General features: G+C 39.3%; 1 protein-coding gene across 22 annotated transcripts in view; it reads right to left on the reverse strand.

Moving 5' to 3' along the window:
- ANKS1B (ankyrin repeat and sterile alpha motif domain containing 1B) overlaps positions 1-20,824 on the reverse strand; it is a 1,252,139-nt gene that overhangs the window by 330,337 nt on the left and 900,978 nt on the right. For all 22 annotated transcript variants that reach the window (XM_001150610.7, XM_009426057.4, XM_024348224.3 and 19 more), the window contains one exon: positions 19,663-19,761. In XM_001150610.7, coding sequence (XP_001150610.1) covers positions 19,663-19,761 — 99 coding nt within the window. The remainder of the gene's footprint in view (positions 1-19,662; positions 19,762-20,824) is intronic.

Here is a 20,824-nt window from a genome sequence, read left to right on the forward strand (position 1 = left end):
TTAATCAGGAATATCATTTGCATATTTTTAGTCTCAACTAAAATAATTTCCCCAAACTTGAGTCTTCAGAAGGTAATGAATGCCCTGAATGTCAATTCTATTTATTTGATATTTAAAAACCATGTCCTTTCTCAGAGCCTCCAGGCACATGCATAATAACATAATCCACAGAAGTACTTCAAGCAGATAAATGTACCACACAACCAGAGTTAGCAGTACACAAATGAATGACTTATGTTCTACCTGGGTAGAGCAGTACAAAACATGTCATTCATATGGTGGTCAAACATGAGTATACTCACGTTCACTTAGGGAGTTACAAAAATGAGGACCTACCATCCATTCCATCCATCCATCCATCCATCCATCCATCCATCCATCCATCCATCCCATCCATCCATCCATCCATCCAACCATCCATCCATCCACCCATTTATTTACTCAACAAATACTAACAGTATGTTTGCTATATTCTAAGCACTGTTCTGGATGTGTCAGTGAACAAAACATATGAAGGTGCCAGTCCTTGTGGGGTTTACCTTCTAAGTGGGGAAGACAGATAATAATTAATAAGCATAATAAATAAAGCATATAGTCTGTTAGAAGGTGATAAGTGCTGTGAAAAAAGAGAAAGTGCAGTGGGGGGATCGGAAGTACTGGAGTGTGTGTATGGTGTGGCAGGTGCAGTATTAAATAGCGTGGTTAGGGGAAGTTTCATTCAGAGGAGAAGATTTGGACAAAGATTTAAAGACAGTGGATTGGCCGGGCACAGTGACTCATGTCTGTAATCCCAGAACTTTGGGAGGCCGCGGAGGGCAGATTGCCTGAGCTCAGGAGTTCGAGACCAGCCTGAGCAACATGGTGAAACTCTATCGCTACTAAAATACAAAAACCCAGCCAGGCATGGTGGTATGTGCCTGTAATCCCAGCTACTCAGGAGGTTAGGTTGAGGCACGAGAATTGCTTGAACCCAGGAGGCAGAGGATGCAGTGTGTTGAGATTGTGCCACTGCACTCCAGCCTGGGTGACAAAGCAAAACTCTGTCTCAAAAAATAAAAAAGTAAAAAATAAAGACGGTGGATTGGCTGTGTTGAGGGTGAAGATTTCAAGTAGAGAGAACAACTAGAGCAAAGGCCCTCAGGAAGGAGGATCCAGCGTATATTCAAGAAATAACAAGGAGACCAATGGGGTTGGAGCAGTGTGTGTGCACAGAGAAGAGAGGAAACCAGGGGCCAGATAAGTGAGGGCTTATAAGACCTGGCAAGGATTGGCTTTCAATCTGAGGGAAATGGGGAGTCAGGGTATGCATTTGAGCAGAGTTGTGACATGATCTGGCTTACATTTCAGCAGAATCACTTTGACTGCTGTGTTGAGTAAAGCTAATAGGTCTTTTCAGAGGCTGTGGAAGTAATTCAGAAGGAAAGGGCTAGTGGCTTGGATAAGGTACTAAAGTAAAGGCAGCAAGAAGTAGTTAGATTCTGGGTATCTTTACGGTAGACCAGCATAATTTCCTGAAACACAAAATAAAATCATCCTTGTTCTCTAACATGGATCAGGAATCTGTCAGTTTGGTGGTTGCAGCTGTGTGTCATGGGTCTCAGCTTGAAGAGGACTGTATTCGTTCATCGTGTGTGGGAACATATGGGTGACTGGCAGGGACAAGCTTGCAGCAGTCTGTGCTCGGTGAGGATTCCAGGGGCCTGGAAAGACTCTGCTCAGAGATTCAAGGAATAATAGATGAGTATCAGAGAGAATGGGTGATTCTGAATGATTTTAAAATCTGGCACTCTGACTGTGCCCTGGCCAGTCTCCCATGGACCATCCCTTAAGATGAAGAGGTTTCAATTAAATAGCTGTATCATGAAACATTTTTGGACATTGAGAACAAAAGGAGTAGGCAGAATTAGCACCAGCAACTTTGTCAGCAAGAAGAGATGGTGCCATATTGCAGATATTGGTGCCCTCAACATTGGGCACCAGCAGTTGGCAATGATGGCCACTTTGGCAGGCTTCAGTGGCATTGGCAGAACATTCAGTTGGCATTGGCTAAGGTGCCCTTGATGGGAAGACACTGGGTATCATAGCCAGAGACACAGACATCAGTACCTTTGACACATTGGGCACCTGCAGCTCTGAAGCAGCCCTTGGCATTCATTAGTGGCAGATTTGGCACCTTCAGTGAGTATGAACAGGACTGAGAGCACTTTTGGTAGGTCCTGGTGGCACTGTCTCAAGCTGTGGTGACAGAAGACATCACCACAATAGGCTAGAGCAAGAGAGGCAGAAAAGGGCAGATGTCTCATGGTCAGCGGTAGTCTAGTTAACAGTGCACATGTGACAGGAGACACTTTGAATGAATCATTAGAAGGAATTTCAGTAAGGCCTAGAATATGCAGAGAAGTGTTGCTCTATGATTGTTGCTGTTATCCTATTTTGAAGCCCTGGTTGGAGTTCCTGAAAACCCCTTTTATATTTATAGTTAAGGGATAATCTAAGAACTATTCCACTACCATTGGAATGAGAACAGCAGTCACAACAAAAAATAGCTTGATCTTTAGGAAAATGTTTCCAGCCTCATAGTCTGTTGTATGTGCGTGTGTGTGCATGTGTGTGTGTGTGTGTGTGTGTGTGTGTATGTGTGTTTGTCAGTCCAGAATTTCTAATTATCTCAGACAATGGAGTGACTAAGAATCTTCAGCTCTATTTATGGGAATCCCCAGTAGAGTCACTCTTACAATAGTTTTAGTAGTTATTATTTATTTAATTCAATAAGAATTTTTAGGCACTATAGTGCATCATATGTATAACATCATCCTAGATATTGTATATCTAGGACAATATATATAACATCATCCTAGATATTATATAAATGCAAAAGGGAATAAAGTTCCTACCTTCCAGGAATATGTAATTTCCTTGGGTATACATTTGAAATACATGCAAATAAAGTTCTGTGTCACTTAACAACAGGCATACATCAGAATGTGTCCTTAGGTGATTTTGTCATTGTGCGAACATCATACAGTGTACTTACGCAAACCTAGATGGTATCACCTGCTACCCACCTAAGCTATTGCTCCTAGTCTATAAACTTGTCCAGCATGTTACTGTACTGAAAACTGTAGGCAACTTAACATAAATTACTAGGTGATGGAAAATTTTCAGCTCTATTATAATCTTATGGGACCTCTTATATATGTGGTTCATCACTGACCCAAATGTTGTTATATGGCACATGACTGTATACAAAGATAAGTGCCAGTTTTTATAAGTTTTAGAAAAAAATGCTAGAGTGGATTGGAGACATTTGGGTGAGTTTCTTTTATAGTTTCTCTTGGGGTTAATATAAGGTGAAGTAAGTGATTGTATGTGTGCTTGTGTGTACATGTTTGTCAGGGGGGGGATGCAGGTGGGAGGGGTGGGGGGCAGAGAGAGAGAGAGAGAGAGAGAGAGAGAGACAGAGAGAGAGAAAGGGAGGGTGAATATGGACATCCATTTCTCTTTATTGTCCCTAGTCCTAGTCCTAGCAGGCACAGGCAGCATCCTCTGTCTGAAGTGACTCCTTCAATGTCCTAGTTGGCTAAAAACACCTGTTCATTCTTTGAGATTCAGTTCAAGCACCATCCACCTGCCCAAAAAGCTTTCCCTGATCCCCATGCATTTAGCTCTTCTCTCCTCTTGTAGCATTTTCCACATAGTATTCTAGTTTTTGACATATCTATCTCTGTCTAAAATGCAGGCAGAACTCCTTGAGGCAGGGACCAAGTCTTCTCCATGTTTCCACTCCCATCTCTGGACTTAGCATAGAGCTGAAATGAATAGACAGTCTGATTGAATGGATGGACAATGAGCAATTTGCTAATGAATGTCTGTGCATGGCCGTGTGGGTGTTTGCAGACGTTATGCCTCTGGAGTTGCTCTAGCTTCCTTTCATCTACCTCTGAGCCTGCTGGGTCTCGGGACACAAGGTAATTGTTACTTTATGTCTACATCACGTGGCACTCGGAAAAGTGATCTGGCTGAAGTGCATGATAATGTAATTGAGTCCCAGAGGTGACAGGCAGGGAAATTGATCTCTCTATATTTACTGAAATAATCTCTTGTACATCTGTGGGGAAAATTTCACATTCAAAACTTTCTTATGATACATTTACCTCTTAGTATTTAGAAAATTGTAAATACAATCCTTTGCCACCAAGCAGTAGCTTCCAAGTAAAGAAGGGGTTGAGGGTTAAAACTAATATAATGCATTAAAGAAAAAGCTTTTAACCTGTCAGGACTCTGTGATTCATAAATTATAACCTTAGAAATCATTTAAAGTGTATCCATTTAGCACTTATACCTTCATGAATTCATGGAACGACAAGTAAAGCTAAAATGTATTTCCTCTTGAAGACATGAAAGAGGAATCTTGCAGTTTCTTGGGTACTCGTTTCCTTTGATAAGGGCAGTAGTTATCTATTAACTGAATGTCTATTTACTAAAATACAAAGCAATAGACTTGTGTGAAATAGTAAAAATGGCCAGTCATTTTTTCCCCAAGATGAGTAAATTGATGGGTGATTCCACAGAGTACAGAGACGGGGCACTCCAGTAATAGGAAGTAGAGGAAAGCAGTTAAGGGCATAGACTCTGGAGCCAGCCTGGCCAGTTTCAATCCTGACTCTGACACTAGTGGTGTGACCTCAGGCAAGTTACTTAACTTCTTTGAGCTTTAATCTCTTCACCTGCAAAATAGGGATTTAATTTTGAGATTTAAATGTGTTAATTTAGAGTTAATCTGAAGTACTTAGAATAGTGCCTGGCACGTAGGCAATTTTCTATTTAAGTGATTGCTATTAACATAGGGGTTTGGCCCAGAATGTCTTTCTGGCATGCTGAGGAACATCTTGGGGAATGCATATTCTTCAGATAGAGTTCACTATGGATCCACAGAAGACCAACCATCAGGCTAGAACCCAAAGCCAAAGGATAGGTGGAAGGACTACTGGTTTGAAGTAGAAAATCTCATTGATTACCGCCGCTCCTCATCCCCCACACAAATAACCACAAAGAAATACCACGTAATGAAACAGTGCTTAGCTTAGGGAAGGAAGAATAGTAACTATGTCACTCGTTTAGCCTGCTTCACTAAGCTCACTATAGGTATTTGTTTGGGTTTGAAATATTTGACTCATTATAGCTCGAAGGACAAAGTGATGAATGAAATTTATAGCTGGATTGATGGCACTAGCTGTATTTCAGCTGTAATAACCAGAGGATGGTTATTACGAATGAGAAAAAATAGCATCTCTATCTGCCTGTTAGCTAAACATATGCTTTGGATCACTTTTTGCTTGGAGTGACATGAGTTATCACAAACTTCCACAACAAAGAAGTTTTCTTTTTTAACTTTGATCTATGTATTTTTTTTTTTTTAGAGACAGGGTCTCATTCTGCTGTCCAGACTGGAGTGCAGTGGTGGGATCATAGCTCTCTGCTCTCTAACTGCTGAGCTTAAGCAAACCTCCTGAGTAGCTAGGAGTATAGGTGTGTACCACCATGCCTGGCTAATTTTTTAATTTTTTTGGAGAGACAGGGTCTCACTATGTGGCCCAGCCTTGTCTTGAAGTCCTTCCCTCACGCAATCCTCCTGCCTTGGCCTCCCAAAGTGCTAGGATTACAGGCATAAGCCAACACGCCCAGCCACAACAGGTAAGTTTTAAAGGTACATAGGAATGGCTTTTTGATTCATCTGTCTCCTTCTCCAGGAACCTACTCCTGATTCCCTGAACAGAAGAGACCTTCCCTTTTACTTAACGTACAAAACTTGTTATTTTAACTCCTATTATAGCTTGTTTCATGTTCTGACTTGTACTATATTAAGATCATTTGCATATTGGTCTGACTTCGTTTGCTAGACTAAAATCTTCTTGAAGGCAGATACTGTGTAATTTCATCTTATTTTTCTCCTTTCACTGTGTCTTGGGACATAAGTAAATGCTCAATTCATTTGCAGACATAACTTGAACAGAAATATCTCACTTGAATGCCATTGATGGAAAATAAGAAATATAGCCAAATTCTATTCAACAATTAAGTTAGCACTTATTTCAATTGTATGGTAAAGGCAGGTGACAATGCCTTATTCAAAATGGCGAATATGCTGTTTTATAGTTTTCGTGTAAATGCACACAGTTCTGCTTTTCTATGAAATCACAATGCCTTTAGCAACTAAATGGAACTACACTGTCAAGATCTGACTGCTCAGCTTCTCAGTTCACTTCCATTCCATTCTATGCTATGTATATTTATATTGAGTCCTTGCTTCTAAGAGATGCAGACAGGAAGATCTCTCTGTATTAGGCTTATTCATTTAATCTGTCTCTCTTTTTTTTTTTTGTTTTTTGAGATGGAGTCTCACTCTGTTGCCCAGGCTGGAGTGCAGTGGCGGGATCTTGGCTCACTGCAAGCTCCACCTCCCGGGTTCAAGTGATTCTCCTGCCTCAGGCTCCCAAGTAGCTGAAACTAAGGTGCGCGCCACCATGCCAGGCTACTTTTGCTATTTTTAGTAGAGACGGGGTTTCAACATATTGGCCAGGGTGGTCTTGAACTCCTGACCTCGTGATCTGCCTGCCTCGGCCTCCCAAAGTGCTGGGATTACAGGTATGAGCCACCGTGCTCTGCCCATTTAATCTCTCAAATAGGGAGGCATGGGTTATGACTTTAAACACCTTCTCTTCTAGCTTCTGATGTACTAAACAATAATCTTTAAATACATTTCAAAATTATCAGTTTAGTAGATGACAATCAAATTGGAAAGTTTTGCCAGTTTCTTATCTAGAAAATGAATAACTGCACTGTGAGAAACCCACTAGCTGAGACTAGAATGTTCACTATGCAATGCAGTCATGGGCATTTTCAGTCACGGACTCTCTTAGGTCAGTAATTGAGTTCTTTTCTGTTACTTCTTGGCTCCAGGCAAAAGCAACATAAAAAATGTATTGATTTTTGTTAATTTAGGGAGAATTTATTGAACAAATGTAAGTGGTCATAACTAATATTGAGCTCCTCTAAATGTCAGAAACTTCATATGCATTTTTGTATTTATATCTCACAATGACCTAATGTGATAAGTTCCACTATTATCTATTGTTTTATAGATAAGGACACTGGGATTAGAGAATTTAAGTAACTTGGCCAAGGTGACACAAGCAGTAGGTGGCTAAACTGGGATTAAATTAGATTTAACTAAAAGCTCAAGAGAGTTATTTTTTGAGCCCCTGCAAGATTGCAAGTTCCTTAAAGATGACTTAAGTGGATTATTTAGCTTACTCGTCTCATTATCCCCTTAGTATCCTTAGGGTGCTTTGAAGTACAGCGTTTAGACAATACAGTGGGGTGGTTAAGAATCTCTGTTAAGCCGCCTCAGTATGAATTCTAGTTTATCCACCTAAAACAGCATTCACAGATTCCCATCATTTTCTGTCCATTTCTTGCTTAATAGTTCTCCACAGCATTTATCATTACCTGAAATTATATAGTTTTACTTCTTTTTTTCTGGGTCCCTCACTAGAATTTAAGCTGCACGAGGACAGTGACCTTGTAGGTCTTGCTTCCTAACACCAAATTCTCAATAGCTAGTACAGTGCCTGGCATGCAGTAAGTGGTTTAAAAATATCTATTGAATGAATAAATAAAAGGAGATACATTTTGCTTACTGTTTATGCCTGGAGTAGTAATTTTCAATACAATTAATGGGCCAAATGAACCCTACCTTTTTTCTTGGTTCAGCTTCAAACCTTCTTTTTAAAAGTGTATTTAATAGACACTAATATAGCACATATGCTTTGGAAAACTCCATTTTATGTGCTTTACAAATATTGACCCATTTAATTCTACAGAGAAGGTGAAATCATTACATCCATTCTAAAGGTGAGGAACCAGGCACAGAAAGATTTAGAAACTTGCCCATGGTCAGACAATTAGGCAAAGAATGGAGCCAAGATTCAAACTCGGATAGTCTGACCATGTTCCCAACCATTCCATTATGCTGCTTCCTAGATTAATCCCATAAAAATGTCATTTCCCTGGAGTTTAATGCTCTAAAGATGTGTCTTTACTCTCTTAGAGAATGACCTTCCATCTTGCCTATTTTTTCTTCCTCTCTACCCAGATTAAGAAGGAAAATAAATTAAGATTATTTTACTTATTGAAATAGCACAGTATGCTATCAGTGAAGCTTCTCTCAGGCTACCTTCAAGGATAAATAAGTGAATGACCCCGGTGGCTGCTGGACAGCTCACATGGCCTATGTCTGCTTTTCTTCTTTTTCATATTTGTCTTTTTCCTGTATTTCTAGAGCTCTTGGATTCCTGCTGCAACCCTTCCTTCTAGCCTTGAGAAGGGAGTTCAATGGTCCACGGAGGCTGCAAAAACTGCCTTTTAAGCCTGAAATGTAAAAGGAAGGCCGATTTTATAAATGATCCCGGTTCTTGCTTTTAGTCAATTGGTTCTTTCATTTCCTGTCCCTTTTCAGTTTCTTTCACAAACACACAAGCAACTCACAGCCTTGGGTCTCTGATATAGCACAGTATTCACTCAGGAGGCAATTGTCATGAGCACAGATATCTGGGATTTAGTTCCAGTTCAGTTGCTAAGGAGCAATCTTCCTTGGGGCAAGTCAATTAATAGGACTGGGACTTAGTTTCCTCACCTGTGAAATGACTCCAGTGAGAGGAAGAGCTGGAGATTTAAAGGTCCCTTCCAGCTCTAAATTGTGATTATTCCTTGACGAATTATGTAAGGAAGGGAAAGTGCTCAGATATCTAAAGCCCTATTTCTCTCACTACAGATTGCAGGATAACTCCAAGGGAGCCACTGTTCTTTATTAAATGGGGGTGAACTTCTCAGAATTGAAGGATGACAGCTGCTGGGGATAGCAATAGATCAGAACCTATTTTCCTGCCTAATTCCTTCCCTATTTCTCTGTAAATATCAGAAGGAGATTAGGAGTAAAAGTGATATTTCAGCTCTGTGGTCTACATAATAAACGATTCCAAGATAAATTCTTAAAAAAAAAAAACACTAAAAAGTTCTGCCTCTTTAGCTTGGGAAGAATGTAGTAGCCATCTTGCTTTGTGAAACTGCACAAAAAACTTGGAGCAGAGCATGGGTAAGTATGTTTGAATTGCGTGCTCTCACGCCCAGCAGTTGTTTAAAAATCTATCCAGCCCATACAGTTATTGCTATTTTGCATTTTGTACATATGGGGCTTTGTCATTTCAAAGGGTGCGAAGAGCTTCATGAACAATGGCCATTCCTTCTCTCGATGTGACCCTGTAGAACAGACTAGTTATTGGTCATCACTTGTAAACAGGAAGCATGAATCTCACCCTAGGAAATGCACGCCGCCAGTGCTGTCGTGCTTACGCTCATGAAGGACATGCCTTATCCCTTTGTAACACATTTAAAAATAAAGGCACTCAGTTTGGAAATATCTTTGAGCATCCTAACCTGACCCATTCAGAACTGACCTCTAATCAGCATTTTTGTTTGGCTCAGTCCAGTCTAATAAATATTAACTGGGCATTACTATGTTCATGATCTGTGTGCTCCATACCTAGGAAAGGAAGATGAACATGGCCAAGATCCTAATCTTGAGTAAGAGACAAATTAGTCAACAGGTGGTTTTTATGAGGTGTAATGGGAACACAGAAGGGTTAAATCATCTATCCCAGAGAGAAGATGTTGTAAAGATTTCTCCAAGGCTTAAGTATTAAGGAATGAGTAGGAGTTACCCATGGGAAGAAGGATGACAGTTAAGGTACAGAAGGAGATGATGTTTCTGGCACAGAATGACTAGATTCTCAGGAATTCTATCACATATTCCTAGGAAGAGAGATAATACTTCTTGGCCTAATTTGCAGTTTAATGAGGGCTATGAACCTGAATCCTGGTGAATCAAATGTGGTTTAAAGTAAGTGATGCATTTCCTGTCCTGGCAATAGAACATCCCAAGTGATCTTCTACGTTCCTCTCTACCCTGCTGTCATGGCAGCCCACAAAGAACTCCAGGATGGAAGGGTCCATGATGGAAGAAGCCAGGGTCCCTGAATTACTGGTTGGAGGAGAGCTGCCTGACCCACACTGGACTTAGCATGTGTGAGAAATAAATTTAACAGTGATAAACCACTGAGAAGTTGGAGCTGTTAGTTACAGTGGCTAGGTTCATTACCCTGATCATACTGTGTGCCAGGCTAAGGAATAATAAAAGGGATCTGAATGACTTGCTGTCACTTCAACATTTATATAGCCCAAATAACTTAGGTTTTTGACCTTAACATTGATTACTCTTTCTTCCTTTCTCATCCAATGGCACCAACGATTTCTTTTTTAAAAAGGTGATCTTTTACAGTCTTTCAGCAAGTCAGCTGCTCCTCCTGAGTATATTATCAGCAACTTGTGTCTTTTAATGACATTTGTCTATTGTATATAATTATATAACATTATATATAATTATATCTATTATTGTATAACATATATAATATACAACAAAAAATGTATTATCGTATATATAATGTTTTATATTATATATACTATACATTTGTATTATAAAATATATATTATATTGTATGTAATAGGTTATAATAGGAATATAATATGTTAATGTTATACAATATAGCATGTATATATAATGAAATATCATTTCAAAGGTATCTCTACATAAAAATCAATTTTTCTCATTAGAATACACATTTTATGAGGGCAAGGGCTTCATCTATATTACTCATTACTGTAACCCTAGTGCTAAGGGAAATGACTAGTATATAGTAGGCACTCACAGTTATTTTCAGAATGAATGAATAAAGATAAATATAATAGAATAGAGGCTGGGTTTTTTAAAAGAAATGGACTTCAGCTGTGTTCAGATGTAGGTGTTCTGAAGGCAGAAAGAGCTCCAAACCCAGACGAGGGTTGAGAGTTGCTCATATGAAGTTGATAGCAGAAGCTAGGCAGGCAAATGAAGGCGCCTCAGGAGGGTAAGGGAAGGAAGATGAGATAATTAAGGCTGAATTTTAGGGAATATCAATGTATAAAATAGACTAAGCATAAGCAGCTAATGAAACAATATTAGAAAAAGTAAGGAAAGTAAAGAGAGTATTGTGGCACAGAAACAGAACTCTGTAAGAATCACAGTTTTGGGGTCAGATCTGTGAGCATAGCATATTCAATAAACACCTGTTTATTGATTGAAATAAGTGCTGAACACCGAATAGCATATAGTCCCATGAAGATGGCCAAAGGGGCTGACTCCTTTTCTAAAAGACATATAGCCAATGTCATCCCTGTTAATTGTACACATTTCTCTGGGATGACATCAGGAGGCTTGGGTTATCCTGGGGCCTTTCACTAGTCTGATAAAGTAGGCTATATTTCTGATCTGAGTTCTTCCCAGTTTAGAAGATTCTCAGAAGTATGGAAAAGTTCTTAATCTAGCTGGATATTTATTGATAAGTTATGGGTCAGTAAACTATGCCTACAGTCTAAGCCTGGTCTATTGCCTGTTTTTGTAAATAAAGTTATTTGGAACACGGCCACACTCATTCATTTCTGAATCATCTATGGCTATTTTCACTCTGCAACATGGTTGAGTAACCACAATATAGGACATATGGCCAGTAGAGTATAAAATATTTATGATATGGCTTTTCACAGAAAAAGTTTGCCAACCCCTGAGCACTGAGCATATCTGTTTTGCACCCCCGGCAAAAAAACATAAAACAAAAATACAAAAAAACAAAACAAAAAAAACCCCCACAAGACATTTTCAGAACTGAGTGGAGCTTGTAAGAACCCTGGGAATACCACAGCCTGTCTTACTAAGGACTGGACCTATAGGAAATAGAATATTCTATGCCTTCGGTGAGACTGGGTCCCGTCATGTATTTACTTTAGGTTAGGACCTCCATGCTAACAGTGCACGTATGTGGGTGTGAGATTCTCTTTGACCGTGTATCTTTAACTGATGTCCACTGGGTGCTACCACCCAGTGCTACCACTGGGTGCCAACACTGGGTGGCAGTGAGTTTAAGACATGCAATAAAAAGAATAAAAAGAAATGCAAGTGAAAAGAATGAGGGTAGATGGAGAGTGAGTGATGGGATGGGAGAATGAAAATAAGTCACCCTGTCAAAAGGTACCATGAGAGCATCTGTGCCTGTGGGCTATATTTTGTCATTGCCCTTCTGAAAAATACCAGAAGAAATAAGAACAAGTTTCTATCATTTTTCTAAGTGACAGGGAAATAAGACTGAACCTTCCTTTCTAGACTTTTAAAGAAATAACATTGGTTGTACACTTTTCCGCTAAAGCTTACACACATCTGCGTCAACCATCAAGCCTAGAATCAATAAACATCTGAATGTTAAGGACTTAGAGAGCACTAGCGTCTTTAAGAGAATGACTCTGTTCTCTTGAAGATGCTAGTTCTTTCAAGGTCCTTAAAATTATCTTCATAGAATGTCTCTGTTCTCTTAAAGACTCTAGTTCTTTCAAGGTCCTTAAAATTCAGATGTAACTTCTTTGAAAGAATGTCATATTCCTAATATTCCTTTCAAAGGCTGAAATAACCTGTGATCTCATCATATTAAGACTTATTTCTAGAGTGATTCTCTTCATCTATGACATAGGGGTAGCAGAGTGACACCTATAACTAAATCTGGCCCCCAATGCTTTGTTTTGTTAACAAAGTGTTTATGAAAGAAACTCACAGTTTTTTTGGGGGGTGAGGAGGGGCAGGACTTCTGCTCTCCAGTGTGCCACAGTTTCCACCACTCCATATTGTCTTTTCTTTAAAAGTGTTTGAGTTTTCAATCCCTACAATCTCTGCCCACACCATTTTGAGGGGGTCAACTGTTGCTTTGATCTATTTTCTTCGTTCAGGCCTAAAATTAAATGACCACTTGTAACTTTCTAGCTATGTTAGTTTATTAGAACCCGTTTTATTTGCTAACATTCTTCAAGTTTTGTCCAATAGAGTTTAGTAGACTCACTGACCTAATATATATGGTAAAATACTCTTTTCAGTAATGAGGCAACAATGAAGAATAAATACATTTTAAGAAACTGTGCTGTTTTATGGGATTACTGATTTGTGTATATCACTTAGATCAGTGATGTTCAGGTTATGAAGTGATTATGTACAATTTGCAAATATCTAGTGTCCCTAACTTCCGTATTATCTTATATCATGCTACATTATACCTAACTCTACAGACCAGAGACATGTGCCTCTTTTTTGAGTGGCAGTAGCAAAGGTGGCTCTTAAATCATCTGACTGTGAACAATACAGTCCCAGGAAGATGGCCCAAGGAAATAAAGGGTGTTTTTTTCCTTGTAGTTTTTGATGGATTATTCCATTTTAACTACAAATGTGGACAATGGAAACTAGGCTGTAAAGTAGATCATTATAAAATGTACCTGGCCGACTTCTAAGATGTGTCCCACCCTGCCTGCCCTACCCCATGGTCCCCACCGTCTGGTATTCATGCCCTTGTGTAAACACCTCTATTATGTATGAACTGAATCTGGTGACTTGATTGTAATGAATAGAAAATGGCAAAAAGATGGGATGTCACTTGTGTGATTAGGTAGCAAAAGACTGTGACTTCCATCTTGCTAGCACTTTCTTGTCTTCTCACTTGCTCGTTCTGTTGAAGCTAGCTGCATGTTGTGAGATGCTCTATGTGGTGACAAGGAACTAAGGGAGGCCTCAGCCAACAGTGTGTGAGGCACTGAGGCCTCAGTCCGAAAATCCCTAAGAGCCTGAATCCTGCCTACAACCATGTGAGTGAGTTAGGAAGTAGATCCTCTTGACTTGAGTCTTGAGACAGCTGTAGCTGTCTGAAAGATCCAGAGACAGAGGACCCAATCAACATTGTACCTGGATTCCTGACCCACAGAAATTGGGAGATAATAAATGTTGTTATATGCCACTAAAATTTGGGGTAATTTGTTCTTTAACAATACAGAATATAAATCATCTATTGGAATAACAGCAAAAATTTTTTTAGCCAAAGCCTCAAACTGAGGATAGAAAAGGGGGTAATTTAATCCATTCATTCAGAGGTGCTCAGTGCCATTCAGTGAAAAAAATAATTAAATATATGTAGCTCCAATAAATATTGGTTAAACTGAGCAGAACTCAGAAGTAAAGGGCCACTAAAATTCAGGTGTTCATTATGTAGTAAAGTAACAGTAGCAATGAACAAAAGTGAATACCAGACGTTGCACTAAGATCAAGAGTCCTGTGATAACAATATTTACTAGTCATCAAATATTTTTGGGTTTGAGTTTTGAGGAACTCCAGGATTTAACCGAGGAGAATGAGTAGGCAGAGAGACAACAGCAGAGATGCAGAGAGTAACTACGTATTGTGGAAGCCGAAAGAAGACAATGTTAATAGTGAAAATTTGCCCCATGGGGTTAACAAGAATCCTTGAGCTTGCCTTGCAAGAAGCCAGATGAAGAAACAACTTGTTATAATTCTCTCTGCTTGCAACAAAACTGGCTGACTGGCTGAAACTGGCTGGAACCAATAAGGCTGACTGGAGTCAGAATAGCACAGAATAGACTCGACTGGGGGGTGACGTTTTGATGTCACAGCCTGAATTTCCACGTCATGTTTCAGACCAGTTCCCCATGAATTTGCACAGGCAACCCATGGAAAAGCACGAAGGGACAACCGCGCATGCTCAAGGGACTTTCCAAACTTCCCATTCCTTTCTGCCAATCACTAACCAACCGGGAAGCCCCGCCCCCAGAATCTCTCCCTTAAATATACCGCTTTAAGGCTGGTACAGGGCGACGGATTTGAGCTGGATTCCTGCCTCCTTGCTTGGCCGCCTTGCAACAGACCTTTCTCTCTACAAAATCCAGCGCTTCAGTGTTTGGCCACAATTGTGTGCAGGCAAATGAACCCAGTTTGGTTGATAACAATAATTGTCAATAGTATCAGAGTCTGCTGAAGTCAAAGTAGGGTGGAGATAACAAAGGGCTTATGGAATTTCTGATCTTCTGCTTACTGGTGACGTTAGCACTGGTTGTGGGAGGTCGCAGCAGAGAAACAACCCAAGCCCTTGAGGGATTTAGTGGAGCAAAGGAAATGGGGAGACATTGAGTATAGACAACTACTAAGTAATTCCAAAAGGTATTATAAAACTGGAAGGCATTAGAAGAAGAAATATTGAAAAACAGCGTGAGCATACAATATAAAAGTTGCTTATGTGCTGAAATATACCGTCAACTCAGGTTGAGGGATATGAAGAGAGCAGATGTGATATGAGCCTTGACACAAAGTCCTGCAAACCTTTAAAATGAAAATCCTTTGAATGCCTGACCTTCAGGTGTTATATTATCAAAGGACAAAAGCGTTTATGCCCTTTTAAAAAGGAAAATGTATTAGAGGATTATCCAAAGTCTTGGCCACATACAATTCTTTTCTGGAAAAAACTAAGTTGTATGTTGAAAATAAGTAATCAGGTAATATCCCTGTGTCCAAAGAGACAGAAAAAGCACAATAAACTTAACATTTCTAGGATAGTAGAAAAAAAGCCATTTTCTTGTGGAACTTTGGGTTTGTTTCCCTTCATAAAAAGGGAAAAAGGTGAAATTTGATCTTCAAGAAGTCCAGGAAAGCTTTTAGAGCTGAGAAAAGACAGAGTTGGGGTTGGTGAGGGAAGTAGACTCTGGGTGAAAATGGATAGTTAAGCTTTACAAAAGGTCAAGCATTGCAAAAGACAGCGAGAAAGATGCATTCTATGTGTTGAATGTATCAAGTGTAGTTGAGAAGATGTAAATCTTTGCATTGGTGAATATTTCAGTATTAAAAAAGACATATTACAGAATAGCTATTCTTACAAAAGGAATAAACTTTTTTCTTTGAAGCTTGACACAACAAATACAAATAAAAGCATGAAAAATATGCTTTAAAGTGTGCTAACACATCAAGATTGTACTGAGCAAAGCACCTTTTCTCTGTTTAGGAACAATCTCACTAATTCCACAACACAATATGTTGATTAAAGGATCCCAGGTAGCAATCATGGGATATTTCTTCTCATGACAGATGAAGAATACAAATATTCTGAAGACTGAAATTGTATAAACAAAATGAAGAGACATTTTGTCCGTTTTCTGGCAGTGCAAAGTTAAAGTGAATGCAGATGAATGTGCTGGCAATAAAATGACACTATTAACCATCTGAAGATCGGGCTCATTACCTAAGAAGGCAAAGCATCAATTTGTGGCATTACAGCATTCTATTTGTGCTGCTCAATGTGCGTCTGGATGTTTTTATATACTCTCTACTAATTTGTGTGCAGAGTGAGCTCTTCTGCATCAGCCTCTCTATAGAAGCTTAATTTTGTATTGTTTCTCTTATATTATTTTCTCTAATGAGAATGATATTCTGTATTAGAAATAAACACTTCATTTATTCTCCAAATAATTCTAGGTTCAGTTTCTCTTGTTTTGCATTATCAAGTGGTGTGTACAGGATTACAGATATATCTTAAAATTGAGGTGCTCTGATTAAAAATATACATTTGAATGACATGTGAGGAAAATATTCATTCACTCAGTCACTCACTCATTCATTCTTAAAAGAATGTCCATGTATTGGGTTAAGCATCATGGGAAATTCAAGGATGTTGCACTGTCTCTGCCCTCAGGATGTTTATAGCATAGAAGTGGCTGAATGTTATTAGTACCTTGAGATATGAACAAGCACAGGGCCATAAAATCTCAGAGGAAAGGGAGGGTCAGTATATTTTCTCATACCACAAGTATTACTTGGGTACCTACTATGTGACAGGTGCTATTCTACAGGCTGGATATATAGAAAAGAGAATAAGACAGTCAAGGTCCCTGACCTTATGGACCTTGCTTCCTGAGGGTGAGATGGAAAATAATGAAGAAAAAAAGCAAATAAATAATATAACTTCAGATCACACTAAGTGGCATGAAGAAAAATAAAGCAGAGCAATAGCAAGAACAGTGATGGTAAGGGAAGGATGTGAATTTTAGCTCATGAAGGCCCCTGTGAAGATGTCACATTCGAATAGAGATTTGACAATGTATAGGAGCAAGTGTATGAAGTTCTGAAGGAAAGGCTTTCTAGGTAGTGGGACCTTTGTAGGACAGGATAAAGACTTTATTCTAAGTGGGAAGGAAATTCACTGGAGAACTGAAGCAGGGTATAGCATGACCTGATTTATATTTTAGAAGGATCATTCCAGATACTGTATAGAAATTCAATTATAGAGGGGTAAGAAGGTAACCTGGACAGAGGTTAAGCATCTGTGAATAGTCCAGGATAGAGGAGACCAATGAGAACTTGATTCATGTAGTCTAACCAAGGATGACAGACTAGAATGCACTATGGTAGTCCATCTAGATAGAGGTGGTTGGTGAGGACTAGGTTGATAATTACTTAGATGGTAAGGAGTGGTTCCATTTTGAAGGAAGTTGCACAAAGGAAGCGATATGATATGATAATATCTGAGTTGAACTTTAAATGAATGGCAGCATGTGACAAAGCAAGTAGTCATTCATTGATTTGTTGAATGTTTATCTATTTTTATGAACCAGGCACTGTGCTAGGTGCTATAGATACAGCAGTATGGAAGCCATTGCTGAAAGTGAGAACAAAACTTGCTGAGAAGGTAATATTTTAAGTAAACATACACAAGCAGAGAGGTGAACAATATGCTCATAGGAATTACTTCCTGAATTGGTTCTAAGAATGTTTTATTCTTTTCCATTTAGTGTAGAAAATTATGTGATTAAACTCCTTTGTATATTTGGCTCAGTGAATTTGCAAAAGGAGTAAGTGTCTATCAGTAGAAATTCAATTCACTGTCAGTTGGGAAATTTCATCAGACAATTTCCTTAGAAATAGTGGTTAATATTTACTTTTCCCACTTAGGGAGGGAGAAAGTATAGCCTCTCTAGAAAGAACAGGAGGATAGGAGAGTACAAAACCTAGGACAATCTCAAATATCCAGGTGTATCTATTACAGTTCATCTGCCACCTGCCTCCAATCTGCCCCACAGTCTTTTTGCAAACAGATGACCCAACTTCAACTTTCCCTCATTCTAATCCCACTTGTACACTGCCTCCAGAATTAACTGGCCTAAAGTAGTCCAGTCATGTCCATTCCCCAGTGCCTACAGAATAAATTTCAAATTCCTCAGCCTGACACACACTGACCCAACCTACTTTTTCTGCTTTATCTCTGACTACACACTTCTCAATTGTTTTAATCACTTTGAATTTTCTTCCTCTTTTTAAAATTATTTTTTGAATTGCGTGAATATGTTATGAAATACACATAACATAAAACTTACCATCATCGCCATTTTTAGGTGTATATTTCAGTGGCATGAAGTACATTTGCATTGTTGTACAAATCCCATTGGATTTTAAATGTCTATTTCCCTCATACTTCCAGCAATTTGTTGCCTGAACCAAATTTGTTTTTATATGGTTCCTGGGGCCTCCTGAAATGCCTTTTCCCATCCAAGTACTAACCAGACCCGAACCTGCTTAGCTTCCGAGATCAGACGAGATCGGGCACGTTCAGGTTGGTATGGCCATAGATCTGAAATGCATTTTCCTTTCCTTATCAATTAAAATCCCACATATCTGAAAGATTCATGCTCAGATTTTCCTCTTCCTTTAGGCTACTTTGACACCTTATCTGGAAACAGGAGGTCAACTCTGTTGCTAGGTAACACACTGCTTACAGTAAAAATGATGCCTGGTTGATAAATTGCATCTGGACTAGGAGGGCCTATACATGAACTATAAATACATGATGGGGATGTGATACTTTGGACTTCCCTGAGTAATGACTCATGTAATTAGGTCCCCTGTAGGGACCATGGAGGATAAGTCTATGGAGTTGTTGCAGGAGATATCGTCTCTTATGGGGCAGGAGGCTTTTAAGCCAGGGCCATTCCTGCACCCACCCAATATGAATCTAGTCTTCTTGAACCTGAGCTGCCACCTGGGGGGCCAGAACTGATATTTGTACTGATATTAGGACTCTCACTGAAGAGAAAATCTGAAGCTTCCCTGGTGGCCAGCAGTGTTTTCTGTATCACATTTTTCTAGGTAAATCTCAAGCTAAGGGTTCATGCCTGTAATCCCAGAAGTCTGGAAGGCCGAGGTGGGTGGATCACCTGAAGTCAGGAGTTCAAGACCAGCCTGGCCAACATGGCAAAATCCCATCTCTACTAAAAATACATACACACACAAAAATTAGCCAGGCATGGTGGTGTGTACCCGTAACCCCAGCTACTCAGAAAGATGAAGCAGGAGAATTGCTTGAACCCAGGAGGTGGAAGTTGCAGTGAGCCTAGATCATACCATTGCACTCCAGACTGGGTGACAGAGAGAGACCTTGTCTCAAAACAAAAAAACAATAAAACCTTAAGCCAAGTGTGGCCCATAGTAGTCTCGTAAGTCTGAACGTGCAGTTGGACCTAAGAAGATCTGCTCTTGAGGTTGCATCAATATGTAGAACTACTGTACTAAATACAAATACTCCTTGCATGCCTGGACTCAAAATCACTGGGAACCGTACACAGGACTAGGGCAATAAAAGTATTGCTCACCTTTGGAAGGAGCTGGATTGCCTGTAGAATTCTTTGTCTGTGCCCAGAATTAAGGATTCCAATTTCCAACAAATCCTGATCTTCCATAACATTGCTTCCCTGAAACAAAACAGAAATGTTACAAGTTAAATCAAGCATTTATACTGTGGATGAATAACAAGGATTTATTTAATACAGAGAAAACCAATGAGTGACCTGATTTTTATGAACAAAGACATAGAGTCATTCTTCCGTGAGGGTGAGGGCAGAGTCGGTCACCTTGTTACTGATGTGAAGGCTAGGAGAAAGCTCCCCTCCCCTCACAAATATCTATCGTGGCTTATATCCACATTGGGTTATCTGCATTGGAGATTCATTCGTGTGACTTAAAACTTTGTTTCTGCACATTGTGCACATGTACCCTAAAACTTAAAGTATAATAATAATAAAATAAAAATAAATAAATAAAAAAAGAACCAAAAAAAAACTTTGTTTCTGTAAAAATGTGAATGCTTCTAGTAAGAGTTGCCATTTAAGATTATCAGTGACTTACACATTGATGTGAATGAATCATTTTTCCCCCCTTGATGACAGATTTTGTGCGGAAGGCTGATAGAAAAATTGACATATATTAGGCAGGTTAAAAGTGAGAGTTAATACTTAATTTCAAAATATTGAGTCACAATAGCAAACACATAGAATCAACCTAAATGCCCATCAATGATAGCCTAGATAAAGAAAATGTGGTACATATACACCATGGAATACTGTGCAGCCATAGAAAAGAATGAGATCATGTCCTTTGCAGGGACATGGATGGAGCTGGAGGTCATTATCCTTAGCAAACTAATGCAGGAACAGAAAACCAAACACCACATGTTCTCGCTTATAAGTAGGAGCTAAATGATGAGAACACATGGACGTAGAGGGGAATAATACACGCTGGCGCCTGTTGGAGGGTGGAGGATGGAGGAGGGAGAGGATCAGGAAAAATAACTCATCAGTACTAGGCTTAATACCTGGGTGATGAAATAATCTGTACAACAAAGCCCCATGACACAAGTTTACCTATGTAACAAACTGCATGTGTACTCTTGAACATAAAATAAAAGTTAAAAAAATTATTGAATGCCAGACACCAGATCACGATATGAAGACTGAATGATGAATAAGATGCAGGGCC

Source organism: Pan troglodytes, chromosome 10 (genome assembly GCF_028858775.2).
Source record: "Pan troglodytes isolate AG18354 chromosome 10, NHGRI_mPanTro3-v2.0_pri, whole genome shotgun sequence".
NCBI lineage: Eukaryota > Metazoa > Chordata > Mammalia > Primates > Hominidae > Pan > Pan troglodytes.